This window comes from Phyllobates terribilis, unplaced genomic scaffold (assembly GCF_046119375.1).
Source record: "Phyllobates terribilis strain yellow unplaced genomic scaffold, ASM4611937v1 Scaffold_7__3_contigs__length_470593459, whole genome shotgun sequence".
Lineage (NCBI taxonomy): Eukaryota > Metazoa > Chordata > Amphibia > Anura > Dendrobatidae > Phyllobates > Phyllobates terribilis.
In genome coordinates, this window is record NW_027362767.1 from 411,900,225 (window position 1) to 411,925,106 (window position 24,882).

Below are 24,882 nucleotides of genomic sequence, written 5' to 3' on the forward strand. Positions count from 1 at the left end.
GCTAGGGCCATGGTTAGAGCTAAGGCGAGGAATAGTGCCAGGGATAGGGCTAGGGCCAGGGTAAGAACTAAGGCGAGGAATAGTGTCAGGCATAGGGCTAGGGCCATGGTTAGATCTAAGGCGAGGAATAGTGCCAGGGATAGGGCTAGGGCCAGGGTTAGAGCTAAGGCGAGGAATAGTGCCAGGGATAAGGCTAGGGCCAGGGTTAGAGCTAAGGCGAGGAATAGTGCCAGGCATAGGGCTAGGGCCATGGTTAGAGCTAAGGCGAGGAATAGTGCCAGGCATAGGGCTAGGGCCATGGCTAGAGCTAAGGCGAGGAATAGTGCCAGGAATAGGGCTAGGGCCAGGGTTAGAGCTAAGGCGAGGAATAGTGCCAGGGATAGGGCTAGGGCCAGGGTTAGAGCTACGACGAGGAATAGTGCCAGGCATAGGGCTAGGGCCATGGTTACAGCTAAGGCGAGGAATAGAGCCAGGCATAGGGCTAGGGCCAGGGTAAGAGCTAAGGTGAGGAATAGTGCCAGGCATAGGGCTAGGGCCATGGTTAGATCTAAGGTGAGGAATAGTGCCAGGGATAGGGCTAGGGCCAGGGTTAGAGCTAAGGCGAGGAATAGTGCCAGGCATAGGGCTAGGGCCACGGTTAGAGCTAAGGCGAGGAATAGTGCTAGGGATAGGGCTAGGGCCAGGGTTAGAGCTAAGGCGAGGAATAGTGCCAGGGATAGGGCTAGGGCCAGAGTTAGAGCTAAGGCGAGGAATAGTTCCAGGCATAGGGCTAGGGCCATGGTTAGAGCTAAGGCGAGCAATAGTGCCAGGGTTAGGGCTACGGATAGGCCCAGGGTTAGAGCTAAGGTGAGAAATACTGCCAGGGTTAGGGCTAGGGAAAGGGTAAGAGTTAGAGCTAAGGTGAGGAATAGTGCCAGGGTTAGGGCTAGAGTTAGGGATAGGACCAGGTATAGAGCTAAGGCAAGGAATACTTCCAGGGTTATGTCTAGGGTTGGGGATAGGGCCACGGTTAGAGCTAAGGCAAGGAATAGTTCCAGGGTTAGGGCTAGAGTTAGGGAGAGGGCCAGGGTTATGAAAAAAATTAAAAGTGAAAAAATATACAGTACAGACCAAAAGTTTGGACACACCTTCTCATTTAAAGATTTTTCTGTATTTTCATGACTTTGAAAATTGTACATTCGCACTGAAGGCATCAAAACTATGAATTAACACATGTGGAATTATATACTTAACAAAAAAGTGTGAAGCAACTGAAAATATGTCTTATATTCTAGGTTCTTCAAAGTAGCCACCTTTTGCTTTGATGACAGATTTGCTCACTCTTGGCATTCTCTTGATGAGCTTCAAGAGGTAGTTACCGGAAATGGTTTTCACTTCACAGGTGTGCCCTGTCAGGTTTAATAAGTGGGATTTCTTGCCTTATAAATGGGGTTGGGACCATCAGTTGTGTTGTGCAGAAGTCAGGTGGATACACAGTTGATAGTCCTACTGAATAGACTGTTAGAATTTGTATTATGGCAAGAAAAAAGCAGCTGAGTAAAGAAAAACGAGTGGCCATCATTACTTTAAGAAATGAAAGTCAGTCAGTGCGAAAAATTGGGAAAACTTTGAAAGTGTCCCCAAGTGCAGTTGTAAAAGCCATGAAGCGCTACAAAGAAACTGGCTCACATGAGGACCGCCCCAGGAAAGGAAGACCAAGAGTCACCTCTGCTTCTGAGGATAAGTTTATCCGAGTCACCAGCCTCAGAAATCGCAGGTTAACAGCAGCTCAGATTAGAGACCAGGTCAATACCACACAGAGTTCTAGCAGCAGACACATCTCTACAACAACTGTTAAGAGGAGACTTTGTGCAGCAGGCCTTCATGGTAAAATAGCTGCTAGGAAACCACTGCTAAGGACAGGCAACAAGCAGAAGAGACTTGTTTGGGCTAAAGAACACAAGGAATGGACATTAGACCAGTGGAAATCTGTGCTTTGGTCTGATGAGTCCAAATTTGAGATCTTTGGTTCCAACCACCGTGTCTTTGTGCGACGCAGAAAAGGTGAACGGATGGACTCTACATGCCTGGTTCCCACCGTGAAGCATGGAGGAGGAGGTGTGATGCTGTGAGGGTGCTTTGCTGGTGACACTGTTGGGGATTTATTCAAAATTGAAGGCATAATGAACCAGCATGGCTACCACAGCATCTTGCAGCGGCATGCTATTCCATCCGGTTTGCGTTTAGTTGGACCATCATTTATTTTTCAACAGGACAATGACCCCAAACACACCTCCAGACTGTGTAAGGGCTACTTGACCAAGAAGGAGAGTAATGGGGTGCTACGCCAGATGACCTGGCCTCCACAGTCACCAGACCTGAACCCAATCGAGATGGTTTGGGGTGAGCTGGACCGCAGAGTGAAGGCAAAAGGGCCAACAAGTGCTAAGCATCTCTGGGAACTCCTTCAAGATTGTTGGAAGACCATTTTCGGTGACTACCTCTTGAAGCTCATCAAGAGAATGCCAAGAGTGTGCAAAGCAGTCATCAAAGCAAAAGGTGGCTACTTTGAAGAACCTAGAATATAAGACATATTTTCAGTTGTTTCACACTTTTTTGTTAAGTATATAATTCCACATGTGTTAATTCATAGTTTTGATGACTTCAGTGTGAATGTACAATTTTCAAAGTCATGAAAATACAGAAAAATCTTTAAATGAGAAGGTGTGTCCAAACTTTTGGTCTGTACTGTATATGACTTTTATCAGTATTTTCCTCAAAATACAATAAATGTTCTTGGGAGATAAGACATCTAATACTGTACTTGTAGAGGAGACTCAGGGAGTGATAATGTGTTATGAGGTAGGGGCCTGCCTTGCCCCGAGCTATACTGTACTGGCCTGTATACTATCCGTAATTACAAGAAGTTTTGATAATATATACAAATGTTAATATTTCCTATTACATTGTTATGTTATCTCTACGATCTAAATCCCATAGTCTGCAAAGTTACAGTACATCATCTACACTTAGTGCTGAAGATATCAGATTGGGAGTTGGCTCAGCAGTGTCATCTTCCCTGAGCTGGGAACAGTTCCTCGAGGATATCATGTTTCCTGATATTCCCCTGAAATATTCTGTTGGAGATTTCGTTATTAGAAAGTACCCCCCGAACAATAAAAACATATCAATGTATATCTGTATAATATTACATAATAATGATATATAGATAACTCAAAGTTTGTAGAAGACTAGGTGGCAAGGAGGGCCAGGAGTGGAGCAGAAGGTGTTACAGGCGTCAGAGGCACGGGCACTCTGCCACAAGAAAAAGCTAGCAGTATTATAAATGGCACATAGTAAGTATGGCCTCATTACAGATTTTACATTGGAGCCCTAGAGTCACCCCTCGTGTCTGACGTACAGGGCGTTCTTCAGGAGTTCTCTCTCTTGTGGTAATGACTACAATTATCCTCACCGCAGAGGAAACGGCGCAAGTTTTGTAACATGGCATCATGAAGTAGGTCACATAAACCACAGCCCTACCTTCCTTAGTCATGGCAAGGTGGCCTTGACTAAGCTCATGTTGGCCATACTTGTAGCAGGTCACATTGGCCGAGATATAGGTTGTTACTCTACAAGGGATTGAAGGCTCCAACTTCACCGGTGACACAACACTTGGTTGGTCTACATCCAGATACTGTTAATGTGTAACCCCATCCTCAACCTTGGTGAGTTCACAGGTTGCCATTAAGAGGTGCCATTTTTGTATTGTAGTCAGGATGAAGATAACTTTATTTTCTTCACATTGAAGTGGTTGGAGTTGCCAAAGAAAGGTGCAATATGCTTCATGGATATGATAGTCTAGGTGGCATTATTATGCTTGATGGTTGCTGGTCGCTTTGGCTGTTGCGGAACAATTGAATGTTCTATAACACAATTTTGACAGTTTAACACATTCTAGACTGGTCAATGTTACTCCTCAGAGACCTTCGGACGGTCCTTTGACAACTGACCACTGAACATCAGCGCAGAAAAGCTGAATAACACACAATAAGTTCACAGACTTTCTATAAGTAGGAACACTCTCCACACACTCCAAAGAGTCCTCAGTCCCATTCACTTCTACAAATCCCTCAGGTTGAAGGGTAGTCCATCATTTATCAATCCACCCTTGCTACATGATACCATACTGGAACCTCAAACTCCAGGGTCCTTCCTTAAGCACACAATCGTTGCGTGTAGCCCTCTGACTATATGTGATTGACAAGCTGCTTCAGACCAGTCCTAATGCTACTACGTGAAGTCCGACTGCACTTTGCCCCTTGGTGCCAAACCACCATCCACAGCTCATCAATCTTTCCCTCAATGACTGCAGTTACATCACTCTATCTCTGGCATTGGGGTCTCCAGAGACATTATACTACCTGCTATCCCACCCCAAGACTTGACTCAATAACAGGGTTAAAACACATTATAGTCTTCAAGTCACTTTAGACATGTCTCTAAGGGATATCCTGCAGCGCCATACATTACGTAATAGCTATAGATGGTAGTGCAGTTCTTGGTCATACAAGTGAATGTGAGAAAGAAGCAGTACCATTCAGAGAGCTGTGCCCGATCCAGGTGAGCCGAGACGTCTTCAATCAGATGATTGGTGGTGGTACCAGGAGACTAATATTGATATTGATGCCTAATTATAAGGATTGGTTAATATCAAAGTCCTGGAAAACCCCAATAATAGAACTGTGCTGATTGTATGCATGTATATGGATATCCTAACTTCTTAACTTTATATCCCTTTATTTTTGATCCCGACTATTACGGCTGGACTACATCACCATGTGATGACTGTTACATAAACTATAAATCGCTGTCAGCTCAGTCGTATGACCTCACAAGTGACCTAACGCGTTGTGGAAATCAGAAACGTATCAGAAACTATTTAAAACCACTTAACGCTGTTGATAAACCCAATCTCTGAGCTCTCTGGACCCGTTATCTTGTTCTCACAGGGAGAATTATTTATTCAGTACAATCAGGAAAGCAGAGCCGGATCCTGGAATAAAAGGCAGCTGTCGATGTATCGTAGAAGTGGGACAGCCAGTGAGGTGTAATCTGCAGATTGTGGGACTTTTTCCGTCTCTAGGATGAATTCTGGTGAAGGACCTTTCCACTCTCCAGAAGTGGACGGGCTCTTCTTGGAGCCATGTTAGAGAGCTCCTGGGTGGTGCGAGCAAGTCAGAAGTTTCCTCCATCTCACAAAGGTCTTGTTGGTAACACAGATTATATATATATAATGTGGAACGGGGTTGGGGAAAAAAAAAAAAGAACTAATACCTCACAGCTGCTCACCGCCCACCATCCAACCCTCTTCTTTCTGTCATAGGGTGCGCTGCATTCTTATGGCTTCTATATTACAGGCTAGGACTTATAGACGCATCCAGAAATCAGAGGTTACTCCGCGTCATATTGTCACAAAGTCAACATCGAGTCCTTATGATGCACATTGACCATCAAGACCTGCTCGTGGCCAGAAGTCTAAGAGATGTGGCTGAAAGAAGAGGACCGGAAGGCAATCATCGAGCAAATGGAGAGGTATTTTTTTAACCAATACTCAGCTCTCCATCTGCCTCACTAGTCGAAGTCCAGTCTTATTTCCGCCACCGTTCCATAGGCCAAGACAACCGGCCACATCCAGGCTGAAGGTCACTGCGCTTCAAAAGGCTGCATGAACGCGTGACCTTGTGCCGCACAGTGAGCACTGGCCTGGAGTTCTGTTCTATAGTGAAGATAGGGATCTGCGGCGCGAGGCAGTGAAAAGAAGAGGACTGGATGGTGGTCAGAGAGGTCTGTAGTGATGCATTGTGTTTTTTTTTTGAACATCTGAGGTGTGTAACTAGGGGTCACACATATGTCGGGTACTGTCAATTCCTTCAGCATTTTTGTCTGTCCAGCCTCTGTATGAAGACTTCCATTGAAGGAGAACCCACCACCTCTCGTGGCCGCCTGTTCCACTCATTGATCACCCTAACTGTCAAAAAGTTTTTTTCTAATATCTAATCTGTATATTCTCCGTTTCAGTTTCCTTCCATTGCTTCTCGTGTTTCCATGTGCAAATGAGAATAAGGATGATCTGATGTGCCCCCTGGGCCGTGTGGGGAACCCAGAACTGGACCTTTTGTGGATGCTGGGGGTTGTAGTCTCCGCATGGCGGTGACCCGGTCCGTGGCTCAGGGTGGTCAAACCGAATGGCAGTCTGTTTGTTGTATTTTAAATGTCCGACTACGCCACCCGTGGATTGCGGTCAGGATGAACCGCCGCTGCAGGGCAGACCGCTGAGGCTGGTGTTGTGGGTGCAGCAGAGTGTAGTACAACTCCCCACGGGAGGAGTATAGCCTCAGGGCAGTAAATAGGGATGTTGGTGGTGATGGTGCGTGGGAGCAGCAGTAACCACACGGAGTCTGTCATGCAAATCAGGGTCTTTACTGTTGGTGGTATTAAGGGACCCGTCCGGAATACAGGTTAACAATGGAGGCCTGGTCAGTCTGAGAGCAACTGGGAAATCCCGCTGGTCAGGGGGAGTTTGTAGGCCTACCGTGCTGACTTCACTCTTTCTTGGCTATCCTGCTGTAGTGTAGTGGTAGCCCACGTCTCTGAGTGTACCGTGTTGTTCTCACCCGTATGACTGGTGACTCGGGCCTTCCGTACTTCTCACCCCTCCAGGGCAGTAGTGGTCCCTCTCGTGTGGCTGAGCCTCCGGGCTTCCTCGGGCCAGAGGACTTGAAGTCCCCTGCGTGGTGGTTTTCTGCTGCTGGGCTTATAACCCTCACAGCTCCAGACTCCAGTGTCCGGCTTTGTAAGTCTCTAGCCAGGATGAGCTCTTCTAGCTCCCCTCCTGGCCTTGTGTTCCTCCTCTGCCTACAGGGACTCCTCAGCCTGCTGCTGACCTGTCCCTGTCTCTGGAACTAGATTCTAACTGGTCTCTGGCTGGTCTCCCTAACCTCGTCCCAGATCCAGTTTATAAAGGGCAGGTTTCTCCTGTTCCTGGACTGAGGCAGGAGGTGCTGCATGCTAATTGTCCCCAACCAGGGAACCTCCCACCTGCTCTCAGACATGACATTGCTGCCACTGTGGCGACCAGACCTAGGGTGCCACAGATCCCTATACGCTGTGACATCGCTTCAGATATTTGTGAACAGTTATTAAGTCTCCTCTTAGCCTTCTTGTTTGCAAGCTAAACATTCCCAGATCCTTTAACCGTTCCTCGTAGGACATACTTTGCAGTCCGCTCACCATCCTGGTCGCTCTTCTCTGAACATGATCCAGTTTTTCAATGTCTTTTTTTAAAATGTGTTGCTCAGAACTGTACACAGTATTGCAGATGAGGTCTGACCAAGAAGGAGTAGAGGTAGATAATTACTTCACGTGATCTAGACTCTATGCTTCTCTTAATACATCCCAGAACTCTGTTTGCCTTTTTTGCTGCTGCATCACACTGTTGACTCATGTGAAGTCTGTGATCTATTAGTATTAGTGATGATCGAGTTGCTCGTTGCTCGAGATTTACGAGCATGCTCGGGCGAGCACCTATTATCTTCAGCGTGCTCAGGCGTTAAGTTTTCGTCGCTCCGTGAACATGATTTGCAACTGTTTGACAGCTTTAATACATGTGAGGAATTCTGGAAAAACAGTCATTCCTCACATGTATTAAAGCTGTCAAACAGTCGCAAATCATGTTCAGGGAGCGACGAAAACTTAACGCCCGAGCACGCTGAAGATAATAGGTGCTCGCCCGAGCATGCTCGTAAATCTCGAGCAACGAGCATGCTCGCTCATCACTAATTAGTATACCCAAGTCTTTTTCACATGTGCTGTTTCTTAGCTCTGTTCCTCCCCTTCTGTAGATGTAATCTTTGTTTTTCTTGCCCAGATGTAGAATCTTGCAATTCTCCATTAAATACCATTCTATTGGTCGCTGCCCATTGTTCAAGTTTATCTAGATACTTCTGAATCCTTTCTCTGTCTTCTCTATGTAGTGTTAAGGCCCCGTCACACTTAGCGACGCTGCAACGATCCCGACAACGATACGACCTGTCAGGGATCGTTGCTGCGTCGCTATGTGGTCGCTGGTGAGCTGTCAAACAGGCAGGCTCACCAACGATCAGGGAAGCAGCGACATCGTGGAAAGAATCTTTCCACGATGTCCTGCTCCGGTTACCAGCCTGCTGAAGCAGAAGCAGGCTGGTAACTATGGTAAACATCGGGTTACCAGGGGCACACGCGCTCCTAGTAACCCGTTGTTTATCATGGTTACCACTCTGCTACAGTGAGCGGGAGGTTACCGCTCACTTTAGCAGGCTCGTAACCATGATAAACAGCGGGTTACTAGGTGCGCGTGTGCCCCTAGTAACCCTATGTTTACCATAGTTACCAGCCTGATCGCTGCTCCCGCTGGTCACACACAGCGATGTGTGCTGACCAGCGGGAGAGCAACGACCAAAAAATGGTCCAGGACACTTTGCAGCGATCTCACAGCCGGGGCCTGATCGTTGCAAAGTGTCACACATAGCAACATCGCTGGTGAGGTCGCTGTTGCGTCACCAAAACCGTGACACAGCAGCGATCTCGTTAGCGATCTCGCTATGTGAGACGGGGGCTTTAGCTATCCCTCCAAACTTTGCATCGTCTGCAAATTTGATCAGTTTACATTTAGTTCCCTTATCTAGAACATTTATAAAAATGTTGAACAACACTGGGGCCAGGACAGAGATGATCGATAGGATAGAGATCTGGGGGAATTTAGGGGACACGCCACTGCTTTGAACTCTTTGTTGTGTTCCACAAACTATTCTGGCACCATTATTACAGAGGTGCTATCCTTTTGGAGGGACCACTGTCATGAGGGAATCCCGCAGCCATAAGGGAGGTATTTGGTCTGTACAACGTATAGGTAGGTGGTAAGTTGCCCAGAACATCACACTTTCTCCGCCGGCTAGTCTTCTTCCCATGATGCGTTTTTGTGCCATCTCTGTCCACACGATGTAAAAGTAAATGTGATTCTTCAAATCAGGCCACCTTCTTCCATTGCTCCATGGTCCAGTTCCCATAACCAATGTATGGCCTTTCACTAGGGTGTAGGGGTCAGCTCGGGCACGGTGAATGTTCCGCGAATACCCAGAAGCTTGTGATGTTCTGACATTTTTTTATATTTTTGCCAACAGTGAGGTGTCCATCAATCTGTTCTACCATAAATCTTCCATAGTCTGTGACCGGACGCTTTCGCTCCCCATCCACTGGATTTCCTTCCTTGAACAACTCTTGATGGGTACGAACCAACGGAGATGCTCAGACCCTACCTACCACAGCTTGGCTCTTTATAGTCACTCCTGCTTTCACTTGTCCTATTTTTTTGCCGTTTACAACCCCTCAACTTCAAGAACTAATTGTCCTTTTGCTGCCTAATAGATCGCCCACCCCTGACGAGAGTCATGGGATGGGCTAATCAGATTGCTCGCTTGAGTTATATGTGAAATTAGGTCGGTCACATGTAACCTGCCTGCGGGTTTCAATGTGGAAGTAACAGATGAAAAACATCCTTCCCTCATGCCAAGTGTAATTGCCGCGGAAGACGTCAGTGGGAAAACCCCTTTAAGGAAGATGAAGAGCGCAAACGAGTATTTGGATGGACATGATGAAATGTAACAGAGCGAGAATCTATTTGCTAGTTACGTTCACCTCAATGGAAGATGCTGATAATTGCAATGATGAGTCAACAACACATGACAATCGCCTTCTGGCACGGAGACCAAATTTAGAAGTTACGACTCCAGACAATAAGTTTCTGCAGAATCTTCGGTTACTCAATCTAGTAGACAATGCATTGTACTTTTCTATTCCGTACAGCAGACACTAATCCTTAAAAGGTCCTCCCAACAACCCCCCCCATAAAATAAAAAAAAATGTCAGACTAACCCCTCATCATAGCAAATGCCCCTGTGCTCCAAATGAGGCATAAAGCAATGGTTTGTGGGAAAAAAAAAGGATATTCTGCATAACATTAAAACATGAACCAGGACAACTGCACGCAAAACCCATTATTTGGCACAGAGAGGACACCACATCGGATCCCCCTGGACGCTAGGCTCGGGGGTATACATCACAATTAAATAACATTTAAAAAATAAACTGAATCTGCCTTGCAATGGGTCACAAGCAAATATTTGCTACGGTTTTGTTTCTACAGATCTCCATGGTAACAGACTACAAACAAAACCTGTGTGGTCAGACGTCCTTCCATCTTGGCTTAGCTCACAGTAATGGAAAAACAAGCAGAAATGATGGTTTGCTTATAGTCGAATTGGAGCCACAAGAAGGAAGGTTCGGCCAAAAGCCCAATTTTTTTTTCTATGCCTTTTGCACAGTTATGTAAGTACCCCCCCCCCTCCCCATTTTGCTAATCAGACAACTAATTTTTAGACGAGATTAATGACTAGCCGAGATCTCAATCTGTGCATGTGGCCATTTTCCTGAAGCCCACCGCCTGGAGAGCAATGTGAACAATGGGGACTCTGCTCTTTCCTGCATCACCGAACCTTTCATGAAGCCCACCGCCGTGACACCCCCTCCTCCCAGCACAGGGCCCACAGCTTCGCCCCACCGGCTTCCTGCAGCAGCAACCCTGCCTCCTATAAGACTGACCCCCATTTGACATATTATAACATTTATTTATTTCTATTTTCCGCCTCAAAATTTTGGGGTGCATGGGGGATGCGAGGGAGCGGGTCACAGAGGCAGTAACCGCCTGCTGCAGCTAACACTGTGCCCGCTGTTAAAAGAAAATGAATATTCACTGCTCCCCACGCCCGAACTGTGTGAATATTCTGGCAGCTCACTTCAGCGTGTGAGGGCGCATGGCAGTAACGTCATGCACTGCTCACACGCTGAGATCAGCTGCTTACATCAGAACAGGATGCAGCGCTGGAGCAGAGGGGAGGTGAGCATAATTCTTTATTTTTTTTATGTGTGCAGTGTGATGGGGGTGCCATTCATACCAGGATGGGGGTGGGTGTGCCATGCATACCAGGGTGGGGTGGGGGTGGGAACACTTAAACAACCGAATATAACTCCAAGTAAATCAAACTTCTGTGAAATCAAACAGTCCACTTAGGAAGCAACACTGATTGACAATCAATTTCACATGCTGTTGTGCAAATGGAACAGACAATAGATGGAAATTATTGGCAATTATCAAGACACCCTCAATAAAGGAGTGGTTCTGCAGGTGGGGACCACAGACCACATCTCACTACCAATGCTTTCTGGCTGATGTTTTGGTTACTTTTGAATGTTGGTTGCGCTTTCACACTCGTGGTAGCATGAGACGGACTCTACAACCCACAGAAGTTGTTCAGGTAGTGCAGCTCATCCAGGATGGCACATCAATGCGAGCTGTGGCAAGAAGGTTTGCGGTGTCTGTCAGCGTAGTGTCCAGAGGCTGGAGGCCCTACCAGTTGACAGGCCAGTATACCAGGAGACGTGGAGGGGGCCGTGGGAGGGCAACAACTCAGAAGCAGGACCGCAACCTCCGCCTTTGTGCAAGGAGGAACAGGAGGAGCTCTGCCAGAGCCCTGCAAAATGACCTCCAGCAGGCCACAAATGTGCATGTGCCTGCACAAACGGTTAGAAACCGACTCCATGAGGATGGTATGAGGGCCTGACGTCCACAGATGGGGGCTGTGCTCACAGCCCAACACCATGCAGGATGCTTGACATTTGCCACAGAACACCAGGATTGGCAAAGTCGCCACTGGTGCCCTGTGCTCTTCACAGATGAAAGCAGGTTCACACTGAGCACATGTGACAGAGTATGGAGACGCCGTGGAGAGCGATCTGCTGCCTGCAACATCCTTCAGCATGACCGGTTTGGCAGTGGGTCAGTAATGGTGTGGGGTGGCATTTCTTTGGAGGGCCGCAGAGCCCTCCATGTGCTCGCCAGAGGTAGCCTGACTGCCATTAGGTACCGAGATGAGATCCTCAGACCCCTTGTGAGACCATATGCTGGTGCGGTTGGCCCTGGGTTCCTCCTAATGCAGGACAATGCCAGACCTCATGTGGCTGGAGTGTGTCAGCAGTTCCTGCAAGATGAAGGCATTGAAGCTATGGACTGGCCCACCCGTTCCCCAGACCTGAATCCGATTCAGCACATCTAGGACATCATGTCTCGCTCCATCCACCAGCGTCACGTTGCACCACAGACTGTTCAGGAATTGGCGGATGCTTTAGTCCAGGTCTGGGAGGAGATCCCAGAGGAGACCAACCGCAACCTCATCAGGAGCATGCCCAGGGGTTGTAGGGAGGTCATACAGGCACGTGGAGGCCACACACAATACTCAGCCTCATCAGGAGCATGTCCAGGCATTGTAGGGAGGTCATACAGGCACGTGGAGGCCACACAATCCTCAGCCTCATCAGGAGCATGCCCAGGCGTTGTAGGGAGGTCATACAGGCACGTGGAGGCCACACACAATACTGAGCCTCATTTTGACTTGTTTTAAGGACATTACATCAAAGTTGGATCAGCCTGTAGTGTGTTTTTCCACTTTAATTTTGGGGTGACTCCAAATCCAGGCCTCCATTGGTTAATAAATGTGATTTCCATTGATGATTTTTGTGTGATTTTGTTGTCAGCACATTCAACTTTGTACAGAACAAAGTATTCAATGAGAATATTTCATTCATTCAGATCTAGGATGTGTTATTTGAGCGTTTCCTTTATTTTTTTGAGCAGTGTGTGTATGTACATATATATACAGACACACATATACATACATATCTATATTCCTGAATTAAACAAATCCTATAAAGTTACAGAAAAAAAAAAAGTTAAGTCTCTGTGCAAATTCCTTACACCCCAGGACATTTTCTTTTTTTTCGTAATGTACACAGCGGAGGTCCTTATGTGGCGCTCGCTCTTATCATAAAGTAATTGCATTCCAGTAGGTGAAGTAGGAGAAAACCCTTCAGATATTAGACTAGGAATCAAATCCTCCTAGCAGCTAAATGTAAAGACTCCACATGATAGATAGGCACTTAACATGATAACAGACTGCCCCCTCCCCAATAAAATACTTTTTTTCCTATAGAAAGAGTGGCACATTTGCCCACTGGGGCATAGATGGGTACTGCACATTTCCTTGAAACATGACATACATGATATCTAACCCTCGGCTGTATGCTGCTGGCTAGGACTCCTTTGTTGCTTTCTCCCTCTCGTGCAGCTGTAAGTTCAGAGCTCAGCTGGCGTTTTCTGAAGTCTACTCACCGCTCCTCCTAGTTTGTGCTTCTTTAGATAAGACAAAAAAAAACAAAAAACTTATCTTATGTTTCATTCTATATAATTTTATTTCTTCCACCACAGTTGCTGGCTGTATATGAACACACTCTTAACAGGACTAAAATGAAAATAAAAGGTTGGAAAATCATACATCGAAAAGGAAAAAAAACAACAAAAAAACCATTGCGCCATGACCTGGGGCAATAACGTGAGGCTTTGGGGAGGGTGATGGGGCCCGATACTGAAACCGTCTGCCGGGGAGGATGCTCAGCGCATCGTCTTCACAGGACTTTTGAAGTTGCTGGCTGCCTGGAGCTGGAGCTGATACGCCATGGGGTGGATTTTGAAGCCATATAACCTGGGAACAGAGAGATAAGTGAGAATTAAGCTTTGAATTCCAGCGTCATTAATTTTTTTCGGGCCGGACGAGTTGCAGTTTCAAATTACACAACAAAGCTGAAAAAAAAAAAAAAAAAAAAAAAAAAAAAAAAAAGAATCGCTCTTGGAAGGGGAGAACAATTAGGATAGCCATCCTTCTAAGCGCCCGGGCTATGACAATAAGTAACGCTGCTGTCAGTCAAGGCAGAGATAAAAATAAGGCCCATTTATAAAGAATAAGATGCGATACAGAAGGGGGATGGTGCCAAGTAACATAACAAACACAAAAATATTAAGGTTTCCTACTCTGCAACATCCCCCTGATGAAGCGGTTGCGAAACACACATCATGTGCGTCCTAGTGGATGAGCCGGTGTCCACGGCATTTCATTCGTACATTTCTGTCTGATTTTTCTCATATTGTTCTGGTAGATCACCGTGTAACTATATCTGACCTTGACTTCTCTTGCTGCCTGTAACTATTTTTGAGCGGTTTCGCCAGGTTCTTTCCTCCAAAGTATTCGCTGTTGTGCACTTTACGATTGGAGATTTTCTCTAATACGCAAATAAAATAAAATTGGATTTTTATGTCTCCTGGACCTTCACTACCTTTCCACATAGTAAAAACCTACAGTCGCATTGCTGCCGTGATTTTTTTCTGCAGGCTGCGGACCCCTCCCAACTTTTTTCTCTCTTCCTTTTTGCATGTGGTCAGTTACATAAGATCACTGAATCCTTTTGGTTCCCATAATTAAAAGCTTCGTCGGATCTCCCAGCGGAGGAAGATGAGCGCCGCCTCAGATCTAGGACGCTGGGAAGAAGCAATTAGAAGCCGGCGCCTGACGAGCGGCAGATGTAAAGTTACACCACAAAACATTTGTGAGAATTTTTCTTAACTAAATATAGAAGTTGGCGGCCATTACCCTCGTGTGATGCTTCCCTATTTACAGTACGTTACTAAAGGATCTATCACAAGACCTGACACCAGGAACCCACATAAGGCACAGACATTTATATCCAAGAGCGCCCCCTGCTGGACACAGGGCAGAATGCAGCAAAATATCCCAACTAGAGAACAGCAAATTGTTTCTGAGGACCCGGGTCTGTGAGTCACGTCATTATACTGTGGCCACCGGACAGGAGCCCCACGAGCTGCCTCCTACTTGCCGCTGTTTTTATCAGCCGGCCTCCGCATGACGTCATGTGCGAGTTACGGCAGGTAGGAGGCGGCTCGGGGGGGCTTCCCATTTGGCACCCATGGACAGATGACGTTCCCGCAGTACTGCGAATCCTAATGATCGGCAACGGCAACTAATCTGTCCCCCCCCTTAACCACCAATCGTCTTACCTGGGGACAAACTGATTGGCGGGTCTCTTGGGCCGATACTCGGGGTGAACCATAAAGAGCATATGGGGGAATCCAGTGCCAAAATATGCTCCGTCTGTGTGATGATGACGGGAGGACTTGGGGGTGTAAACATCCATACACTTGGGGCAATACAGCTTTACCATCGCTTCACCGGGGATGTCAGACAGCCCTGCGGGAAAAGGGGGAGACGGAGTCGCCATTAATGCAATGTGAAGGACAGGAAGCCTCAGGGGGAGGAGGACAGGGACCTACCGATGGGCAGCATGGGCTGGTTCTCACAGTAAACACGGGGACAGTAACCAAAGTCTCCCTGCTGATACTTCTCCAACTGCAAAGACAAGAAATGAGAAATAGTTACTGGGAGTCCAGACCGGACGGGAAACGAATGCGGACATTACTAGCGGGGACCTCGCTGCGCCCGCAACCTCGCAGGGACCTCGCTGCGCCCGCAACCTCGCAGGGACCTCGCTGCGCCCGCAACCTCGCAGGGACCTCGCTGCGCCCGCAACCTCGCAGGGACCTCGCTGCGCCCGCAACCTCGCAGGGACCTCGCTGCGCCCGCAACCTCGCAGGGACCTCGCTGCGCCCGCAACCTCGCAGGGACCTCGCTGCGCCCGCAACCTCGCAGGGTCTCACCGTGTGCTGTAATCCATCCGTGCGCCGGCCGCAGACAGGCTCTCATATAGACATTTATTATGGATTACCATACACATAGGTACATAATGTCTTAAAGTTCCCTTCGACAATGTAACGGCCAGGAAATCTTTCCATTTTTTTTGCGCTTTTGTTTTTTCCTCCTCTTTCTTTGAAGAGTAAGAACTTTTATTTTTCCAGTCTACACGGCCACAGGAGGGGATAGTTAATGAGCCGAGTTATCTTGATTGAGAGCAATCACTTTACCACAATGGGAAAAACAGAGCAATACAATTGAACAAATAAATAAAATAAAATAAAAAATTGCAATTCCGCATTGTTTTATGACATTCGTTGTGTTTTTAAAGGTTTTTATATCAGTTACATGTTTTTGTTGGGGGATGGGAGACAATAGTGGACAAATGAGCAAGGAAGGTTGCACTGTAAAGACATCCATTTCTTTATTTTTGAAGGAGAAAAAAGCGTCCGAAATGTTAAAAATTATATATATTTTTCTAATTTTCTATTTAGTTTTATACCTCACTTTTTAATCCCCGGAGGGGCTTGAATCTGCGATGGGTCTATTGCTGATAGTGTATACTGCGATCCCAGTCTCTTACAGTATATGGTGTAATTGTGGTTCACCTATAGAGCTCAGACTGTATCTTGGCTTCACAGGAGGATTAACATTGAAGTTAAGGGGTCTCCGGCAGACCCTCGACGCCCCCGGCGTGTCCACCGTCAATGACGCTATTTAGATGCCACGCTCGGATACTGACAGCGGCATTTCTATGGCAGCACGGCTGTGATCTGTTCGTCTTAGGTGCCCCCAAATGCATCTAATATTTATTAGCAGCGTTGTAAATGATGTCTATTCAAGGCTTCCACTTCCCTTTATTTTAGGCGTGATAAATAATGGCTGCAAAAGGGTCTACAGCAACGATGAAGAGACTGGCATAGTGCCCAGCGCCCGTCACATTTCATGCCATCACCTTCTAGAAATACCCCAGGTCAGCAGCTGCAGCGCGGCAGTGATCCGGGGACGAGGCTCCGGGTGCAGCTGTGGAGGAGCAGCGGCCTCTGCAGTAAAACTGCTGAATGATTGATGTGTATTGACGGACCGGGGAGATTCTCCGGGCTCCGCAGGATACGACCGCTGCTGATGGGAGGAGGACTGGGTGCTCTTGTTATTGCCGGGCAGAGATCCACGTGTGAGAGAACACATCATAGTGGGGAACACTGCGGCATCTGATCAATATGTTCACTACTAATGATCTGTCCAGTGATGGGGGGAGTAGTCCGTGCAGTTATGTCTCATACATATTTAATAGGACTCAAAGATTTAACCCCTCCCGCCATGGACAATTCTTGCTTCCCGCCTGGTCCGAGAAGCAGCAGCTCAATGTGTATGTCGCACAAAGCAATATTGCCAAAGGAGCCCGTAAGGGTGGAGAGCAACCCTCAAACACCCTCTGTGCTTTACTTGTCCTCCTCGGGTCAGCAACTGTCTGCAGCGCTAGCAACATGTCAATGGTGCTGTTGACAATCACTGAGCCGCCTGAGCTCAGTGATCGTCAGCAGCGCTGTTGGCGTGTCATTAGTAATGCAGACAATGACAGACACCACTGAGAGCAGTCATGTCCAGACTATTACCACCATTTATCAATGTAGAAAGATAGAACCAATAGTTCAAAATGGTCTCAAAAATTGTTAAATCTTTATTGCAACACACGAAAGCAGATGATGAATAAACTATAAAAAAAAGCCCCTATAAAACCCAATTAAAAACTAAATGGGCAGTGTGGTCATATGATGATCATAGGCAAATGGCATAGGTGTCTTACTAATTAGTACAGATGGCTACTATATAAAGATATACAGACTAATATGATATACAAGCATAAGCCAATGCCTAAAAATTAGCATACAGATCCAGATACTTAAAGACAACAAGTAGAGAAATATCATGTACATATATCGTAAATCAGTATGATATTAATGATATTCTCAGTGCTACCAATATAACCAGGCGTATCATAACTATATCAAAAACCCCTTGATTACATTGAATAGCCTACTCCTGAGTTAATCATGTTGTAGACTCATACAAACCATATGCCATATTGCTGAACCACACTGCCAAGTACCCCAACGCGCGTTTCGCGTTAGCTTTGTCAGGGGAAGAAGAGTGGCTCAGTGGTGGAGCGAGGGAGGGTGAGTAAAACTCAAGGTTTTTTTTGTTACAGGACTTAGGAGTTTCCAAAGCTAGAAAACCCCTTTAAAGCCAGCAGCCATAAAGTGAGGAAACGCTAAATATCCATTCACAACAGAGCAAATTTCTACCCAACATATTACAAGGCCTTTAGTTTGGGGGGTGAAATGTCATCTTAATAGAAAAGCAAATGTCCTCACCATCTGGGCGATGCCGCGGTTAGTGAGGATATAGCGGGCGTGGATCAGTCCGTACAGCATCTCAGCCGCCTGCTCAATCAGGTCGCTCTGGTTCGGATTGTCCTCCAACTCCTCATCTGTCGGATTGGAGGAAAACACAATAATTAGTGCAGTCCTCTACTGAAATCAGCCGGGATCTCCATGTGACGGTGGCACCCCTACATGGACCGCGAACAAGTGAAAACGGATGCCCAGATCCTCTCGTCATTCCCAGTTTGGGGTGCAGTATTTACATTTACCCACATTAAGTGCATTAACCTGCTCTATAACATTAGTAAGACAGGCCATTCATAGAAAATCTGAGGGAATCAGACTTTTGGAATTAATGCCAATAAGCTGTTGGATGGGACTGCGGGGCTTTACGAGCACTGTGCCTCCCCACAATCTGTGTACACAAAGAAATATGTACAGTCATGGCCCAAAGTGTTGGCACCCTTGAAATTGTTCCAGAAAATCATTGCAAATCCACATGTTTTGTTATACAGGTTTATTGCCTTTGTGTGTATTGGAACAACACAAAAAAATGGGAGTAAAAAAAAAAGAAAAAAAGAAAAAGGCAAATTGGACATAATACCACACGAAACCCCACAAATGGGCCGGACAAAATTGCTGGCACCCTCAACTTAATATTTTATTGCACAACCTTTGGAATAAATAACTGCGATCAATCGCTTCCTATAACCATCAACAAGCTTCTTACACCTCTCAGCTGAGATTTTTGACCACTCTTCTTTTGCAAACTGCTCCAGGTCTCTCATATTTGAAGGCGTCTTCTCCCAACAGCAATTTTAAGATCTCTCCACAGGTGTTCAATGGGATTTAGATCTCAACTCGTTGCTGTCACTTCAGAACTCTTCTTGAAGTATGTTTAGGGTCATTGTCCTGCTAGAAGACCCATGACCTAGGACACAATCCCAAGTTTCTTACACTGGGTACTACATTGCGACCCAAAATCCTATGGTAATCTTCAGATTTCATGATGCCTTGCACACAGTCACAACCCCCACCATATTTGACTGTAGGTACTGTGTTCTTTTCTTTGCAGGCCTCATTCTGTTTTTGGTAAACAGTAGGATCATATGCTTTACAAAAAAGCTCTATCTTGGTTTCATCTCTCCACAAGATGCTTTCCCAGGATTTTGGCTGACTCATGTACATTTTGGCAAACTGCAGTTTTGCTTTTTAGGTCTGTGTGTCAGCAGTGGGTTCTTCTTCAGTCTCCTACCATGACGTTTCATTTCATTCAAATGTGTATGGATAGTTTGCGCTGACACTGATGCATCCTGAGCCTGCAGGACAGCTTGAATTTCTTTGGACCTTGATTGGGGCCACTTATCCACCATCCAGACTATCCTGCATTGCAACCTTTCATCAATTTAAATCTGCCGTTCCCATCCCGGGAGATAAGCTACAGTGCCATGTGTTGTAAACTTCTTATGTTGCACACTGTGGACAAAGGAACATCAAGATCTGGAGATGGACTTGTAACCTCAATATTTTTGATGTTTTTCAAGAATTTTGGTTCACAAGTCCTCAGACAGTTCTCTTCTTCTCTTTCTGTTCTCCAAGCTTAGTGTGGAACACACAGACACACAATGCAAAGATTGAGTCAACTTCTCCCCTTTTTATCTGGTTTCAGGTGTGATTTTCATATTGTCCTCACCTGTTACTTGCCACTTGTGAGTTTGAAAGAGCATCACATGCTTGAAACAAAGTTGTTTCACAATTTTGCCCGGCCCATTTTTTTTTTTTGTGAAATTATGTCTAATTTGCCCTTTTTTTTCCAGTTTTTTTGTGTTGTTCCAATACACACAAAGGAAATAAACGTGTGCGTAACAAAACATGTGGAATGGCAATAATTTTCTGGAACAATTTTAAGGGTGCTAACACTTTTGGCCATGACAATATATGGATCTGTCCTGGTTGGCTTTGATTATTTCATTAGGACAAGTCCATATAAAGAAAGGTCGGGGGTCTTGGCACACTGACCAGGTTCTAGGTCCAGGATCATGTCCAGTGCCTGTCGATAGTGAGGGACCTGCTCGTTGAGTCCAGTCAGGTTGAATTTATCTTGAATATAATCTTCATCCACCTGTACGAGAAAGCAAAAGAATAGTGTCAACAAGACGGGGAGGAGAAATCTTGGTGGGACGTTTGCTCGCAGCGCAAGAATGGAGGCCCCTAATGAGCACAAAAATACCGACCCTGAGACTAAGCCACCGTGCATAATTTGTGGACCTCTGGAACATTTTTTGGGTTAAAGGGCTGATGCCGTTGTGACAGTCATGAAGGACAAGCCACAAATACTTCCAGGTTCACTAGTTCCGGGCCACACATCTAAAGAGGCGGCTGTGTGTTAGTATGTGGCGGTGCCATAAATACATAAAGGGGTTTTCTGGGGACGAAAACATTGACGGTCTTGCAATGGGCCATCAACATCAGATAAGTGGTGGCCCGATGACCAGTATCAGACCGAGCGGTCTGCTCTCAGTATCAGACACAGTGGTGTGACCCACTCACATACATCTACGATCTGCAGATCTTGTGTCTACATCTCCCTTTAAAGGTTAAATTCCCACCATGAGGTTTTGACGCTGCATCAATAAAGCAGTGTCTTACAGTTCCAGTAAAAAATCTCCTGCCCACTTTATTTATTTTTTTTAACTCCGCGTAAACTGATCTTCGGTGCGTTTTTCAAACCTGCAACATGTCAGCTTCTTTTGTGAGTACGCCGAGTTTTATCAGCAGATTTTCCCCATAGACTTGGCTTTAGATGGGGAAAACCGGCAAGTGCTGAAAAGCACTAAAAAAAAACCCCTAAAAATGTAATTTGCACATGACTGTATAAATAAAGTTGTCAAAGCCAAATGCTAAGTATCAAAAATTTAGTCTATAGGTGCAAACAATGTGCAGCATCAAAAACCTAACAAATACTCGTCAGGGGAACGTACTCTAACCAGATTCTGACCCGGCCATTCCCAGGTTGTTGTTTTTTTGGACATGTGGCTTAAAGAGCTGTAAAGCTTTTTTTCCCCTCATTTGCTTGATCTTCATGAGAAGCTTGATAATTATGTCACGTTTTCTATTCAGAACTTTTGCTTATTTTTGGAGATATATGAAAAAACTAAGTGTAAAAATGTGCATCTAATTTTATTATTGTTTGCTGCAACTTTTTAACGCTGTCCCCTTCCCATTACACCAGGGTCACACGAGCGTATAACATGGCCGAGTGCTATCCGATGTTTTATCGCATGACACTCGGCTCAGTATTATTCTATGGGACAGAGCAGCCATTATTCTCTACCATGCTCTGATTGGCAACGTATATTGGACGGCACGCACCCATACAAGTCTATGCTGGACCCGCGCGGAACATGGCGGGTCGCGGCCGCGGAACATGGCGGGTCGCTGGCCGCGCCCCCTTTCTTTTTGGCTTCATTGTTTTTCATATATATTTCACAAATTGTGCCCCCTCCCTTCCCCAAAAGGTAATAAAGGAACAGTGGGTGAGGACACATTAATGGTAATAAACCCTCTCTGCCTCCTCCCCGCTCTTACAGCTGCACGATCCTTCTGCAGTCGTCACATGTGGTCCCCGACATTTTAAGATGATGGGAGGTCTGCTAAATATTTTTTCTTCATTCCCAGAGCTATAGCTTTCTTGTTGATGTCTCCCCTTGGGGTGCACATGAGGTTCTGCAGCTCAGTAGATTTATTTTGGAGTTGTGGTTGGAGCATTTTTGGGGTTTTGCTTTTCAGCTGTTATAACTTTATTCAGTGATAAATCTACATTGTTTAAGTTTTACCACTTTTTTTTCAGCCATCAAATTGCTAGTGTTGTGACACTTTGATTAGTCTGTCGGCCGAGCTGTAACCATTCAGAGGGGCATGGTTCAGGAACGCTGGATTTAATATTTGAGGGGGTGAAAGTTTATGGGGCAAAGACAACTTGAGTGACTTGACGCCATTTATTTCATGCGCACGTCCGGTTCTGAGTCGGCACGTCGCTTGGTTTCTGCACCGGAGATCTCACCTCACAGAAGAACTCGTTGCCCCGTAATCCGCAGAACCAGCTGATCCACGACACTTCTTCTGAACTACTCATTTTCCCGGCTGTCAGTCAAGAAACAAAGAGGTAAATGGATGCAGTTACCATAGACGGGAGATCTCACAGGGGAGGACGGACAGGGCACATGTGACAGCAAGAGCGAAACTCCTAAAGCTGCTAACACAGGAGGGGACCAGAGACCATCTCACATCCCACAGGGGGCAGTGTTATAGCGGAGGCATCATGCGTCATTGAACTAATACTAGAGTATAAAAAAGCATCGAGGAGAGGGAAGAAACCAGTGAGCCGAGGAGGAGAGAAAATGGAGGGAGAGCAGAGGGGGTATCAATAGTCAGAGAGGTAGAAGAGAGGGGGGGCAGGAGGAGAAAAATCCAAAGGAAAGAGGATAGTCGGGGGGACTAGAGGATGAGAGGACGGGGATGGGGACAGACGGGGAGACTAGAGGGGCGGCGGGGATGGGGACAGACGGGGAGACTAGAGGGGCGGCGGGGATGGGGACAGACGGGGAGACTAGAGGGGCGGCGGGGATGGGGACAGACGGGGAGACTAGAGGGGCGGCGGGGATGGGGACAGACGGGGAGACTAGAGGGGCGGCGGGGATGGGGACAGACGGGGAGACTAGAGGGGCGGCGGGGATGGGGACAGACGGGGAGACTAGAGGGGCGGCGGGGATGGGGACAGACGGGGAGACTAGAGGGGCGGCGGGGATGGGGACAGACGGGGAGACTAGAGGGGCGGCGGGGATGGGGACAGACGGGGAGACTAGAGGGGCGGCGGGGATGGGGACAGACGGGGAGACTAGAGGGGCGGCGGGGATGGGGACAGACGGGGAGACTAGAGGGGCGGCGGGGAGAGGACAGACGGGGGGACTAGAGGGGCGGCGGGGAGAGGACAGACGGGGGGACTAGAGGGGCGGCGGGGAGAGGACAGACGGGGGGACTAGAGGGGCGGCGGGGAGAGGACAGACGGGGGGACTAGAGGGGCGGCGGGGAGAGGACAGACGGGGGACTAGAGGGGCCGCGGGGAGATGACAGACGGACGGACGGGGGGGGGGGGGGGGGACTAGAGGGGCCGCGGGGAGAGGACAGACGGGGGGGGGGACTAGAGGGGCTGCGGGGAGAGGACAGACGGGGGGACTAAAGGGGCTGTGGGGAGAGGATAGACGAGGGGACTAGAGGGTCAGCGGGGAGAGGATAGACGAGGGGACTAGAGGGTCAGCAGGGAGAGGATAGACGAGGGGACTAGAGGGTCAGCAGGGAGAGGGCAGACAGGGGGGCTAGAGGGGCAGCGGAGACCCCTGTGGGCAGAGGGGAAATAGGTAATAGGAGATAACATAGGATTCAGCAGGTGTTGGAGGATGTTTTTTTTATTGGGGGGGAGGTCTTATAAAAGTAAGCAATAAATCGGGATGACTGTATCAGGAGGGGCCGCGGGGAGGTGACAGGAGTACAATGAGGGACACAGTGACGTGTAGGGGACGAGGAGGAGGCAGCATCCGGGCACTGACAACCGTCGGGGTGAGGGCACGTAGGGGACAGGGTGGGATGGGGCTGCCGGGCTCCCTCCCGCCGCACGGGGCGCCCTCTCCGGCCTCACACCTGCTCTATCTCCCTGGGGTCAGGAAAAGCGGCGGTTCTCTCCCGTTCTCACCCGCCTCCGCCACACTCAAGGCCCGGTCCTCTGTGAATGCGCCGCAGCAGCCCGGAGCGGAAGAGGCGTGTCCGGAAGTGGAGTCCGAGGCCGACGGGAAGTGTAGTCCAGAGCATGGACTTCCGGCCCGTGGCGTCACCGCTGCCCTGTCGCTATAGTAACGGCAGCGGTGTGACCGCAAACAGCCATAAATCACTGTACAGAAAGCAGAGGACCTACAGCGTTACCGCATCTTACTATAGGGCTGAAAATACATGGGAGTTATGGGCCCATTCACGTGGCTTGTCCCCCATGATTTGCACTGCTGGTCACATGAATGGCTCATCTATTGGTGTTTAGCACTGCACGCCGGCGGTCAGGTGTTGGCCGTACTGCCAGCTGCATAGAGGCGCAGGCCCCAGTGCAATTCTGCCATTATTCTTATTCTTGGGTTCACTGTGTGGTAACAATGACCAGGAGACGCGACTTTTTCATTTTTGGCCCTTTCTGTTCAGGTTAGATGATAGTATATTGTCCCAGACCGGACGGTTATCGGAGCCGCCACAGCAAAGATTTTATTTCACTGGGAAAAAGGAGATTTTATTTTTTTTGATTTTTTTTTTTACATTTTTTATTTTATTTTTTACGGATGAGTAATAACATTATTGTCCTGGGACTGACATCAGCCACAAACTGGAAAAGTGCCCAAATCCCCAACTATTCCCTGCTCCCCCCTCCGCTCCGATATCACGGGGGTCCCCGCCAGTCTTTGTTTACTGGTCCACATCCATTACAAGCCGTAGAACCACGTGACCGCTGCAGCCAATCAGTGATCTCATGCGGTGCACTCCAACGCTGCTGAACCCACCGATTGGCTGCAGCGGTCATATGGATGCTACATGACATAAACACTGTAGGGGAGAAAACAAAGACCCCAAGAAAACATCAATGTAGCGATTGGGCAAATACAACAGGAGATTATTGTTCTTTCCCCTGACGGCTCTTTTATCATTTAAAGGGGTTTTCCACTTTTAGAAAAGTG

At 47.4% G+C, this 24,882-nt stretch overlaps 1 protein-coding gene across 2 annotated transcripts; it reads right to left on the bottom strand.

The window, feature by feature from the left end:
• Nucleotides 1-13,351: 13,351 nt before the first annotated feature.
• Nucleotides 13,352-24,001, bottom strand: CSNK2B (casein kinase 2 beta). 2 transcript variants are annotated; one of them, XM_073641721.1, is made up of 7 exons: nucleotides 23,862-24,001; nucleotides 22,176-22,255; nucleotides 20,132-20,234; nucleotides 18,104-18,219; nucleotides 15,311-15,386; nucleotides 15,038-15,227; nucleotides 13,352-13,670 (listed from the first exon to the last, which is right to left on the bottom strand). In XM_073641721.1, the coding sequence occupies exons 2-7, from the start codon at nucleotides 22,245-22,247 to the stop codon at nucleotides 13,580-13,582; spliced, it is 648 nt and encodes a 215-aa protein (XP_073497822.1). In that variant the 5' UTR covers nucleotides 22,248-22,255; nucleotides 23,862-24,001; the 3' UTR covers nucleotides 13,352-13,579. The 2 variants fall into 2 exon arrangements, with proteins under 2 accessions (XP_073497822.1, XP_073497823.1); XM_073641722.1 differs by having other exon boundaries at nucleotides 23,810-23,966.
• Between the last annotated feature and the right edge of the window lie 881 nt (nucleotides 24,002-24,882).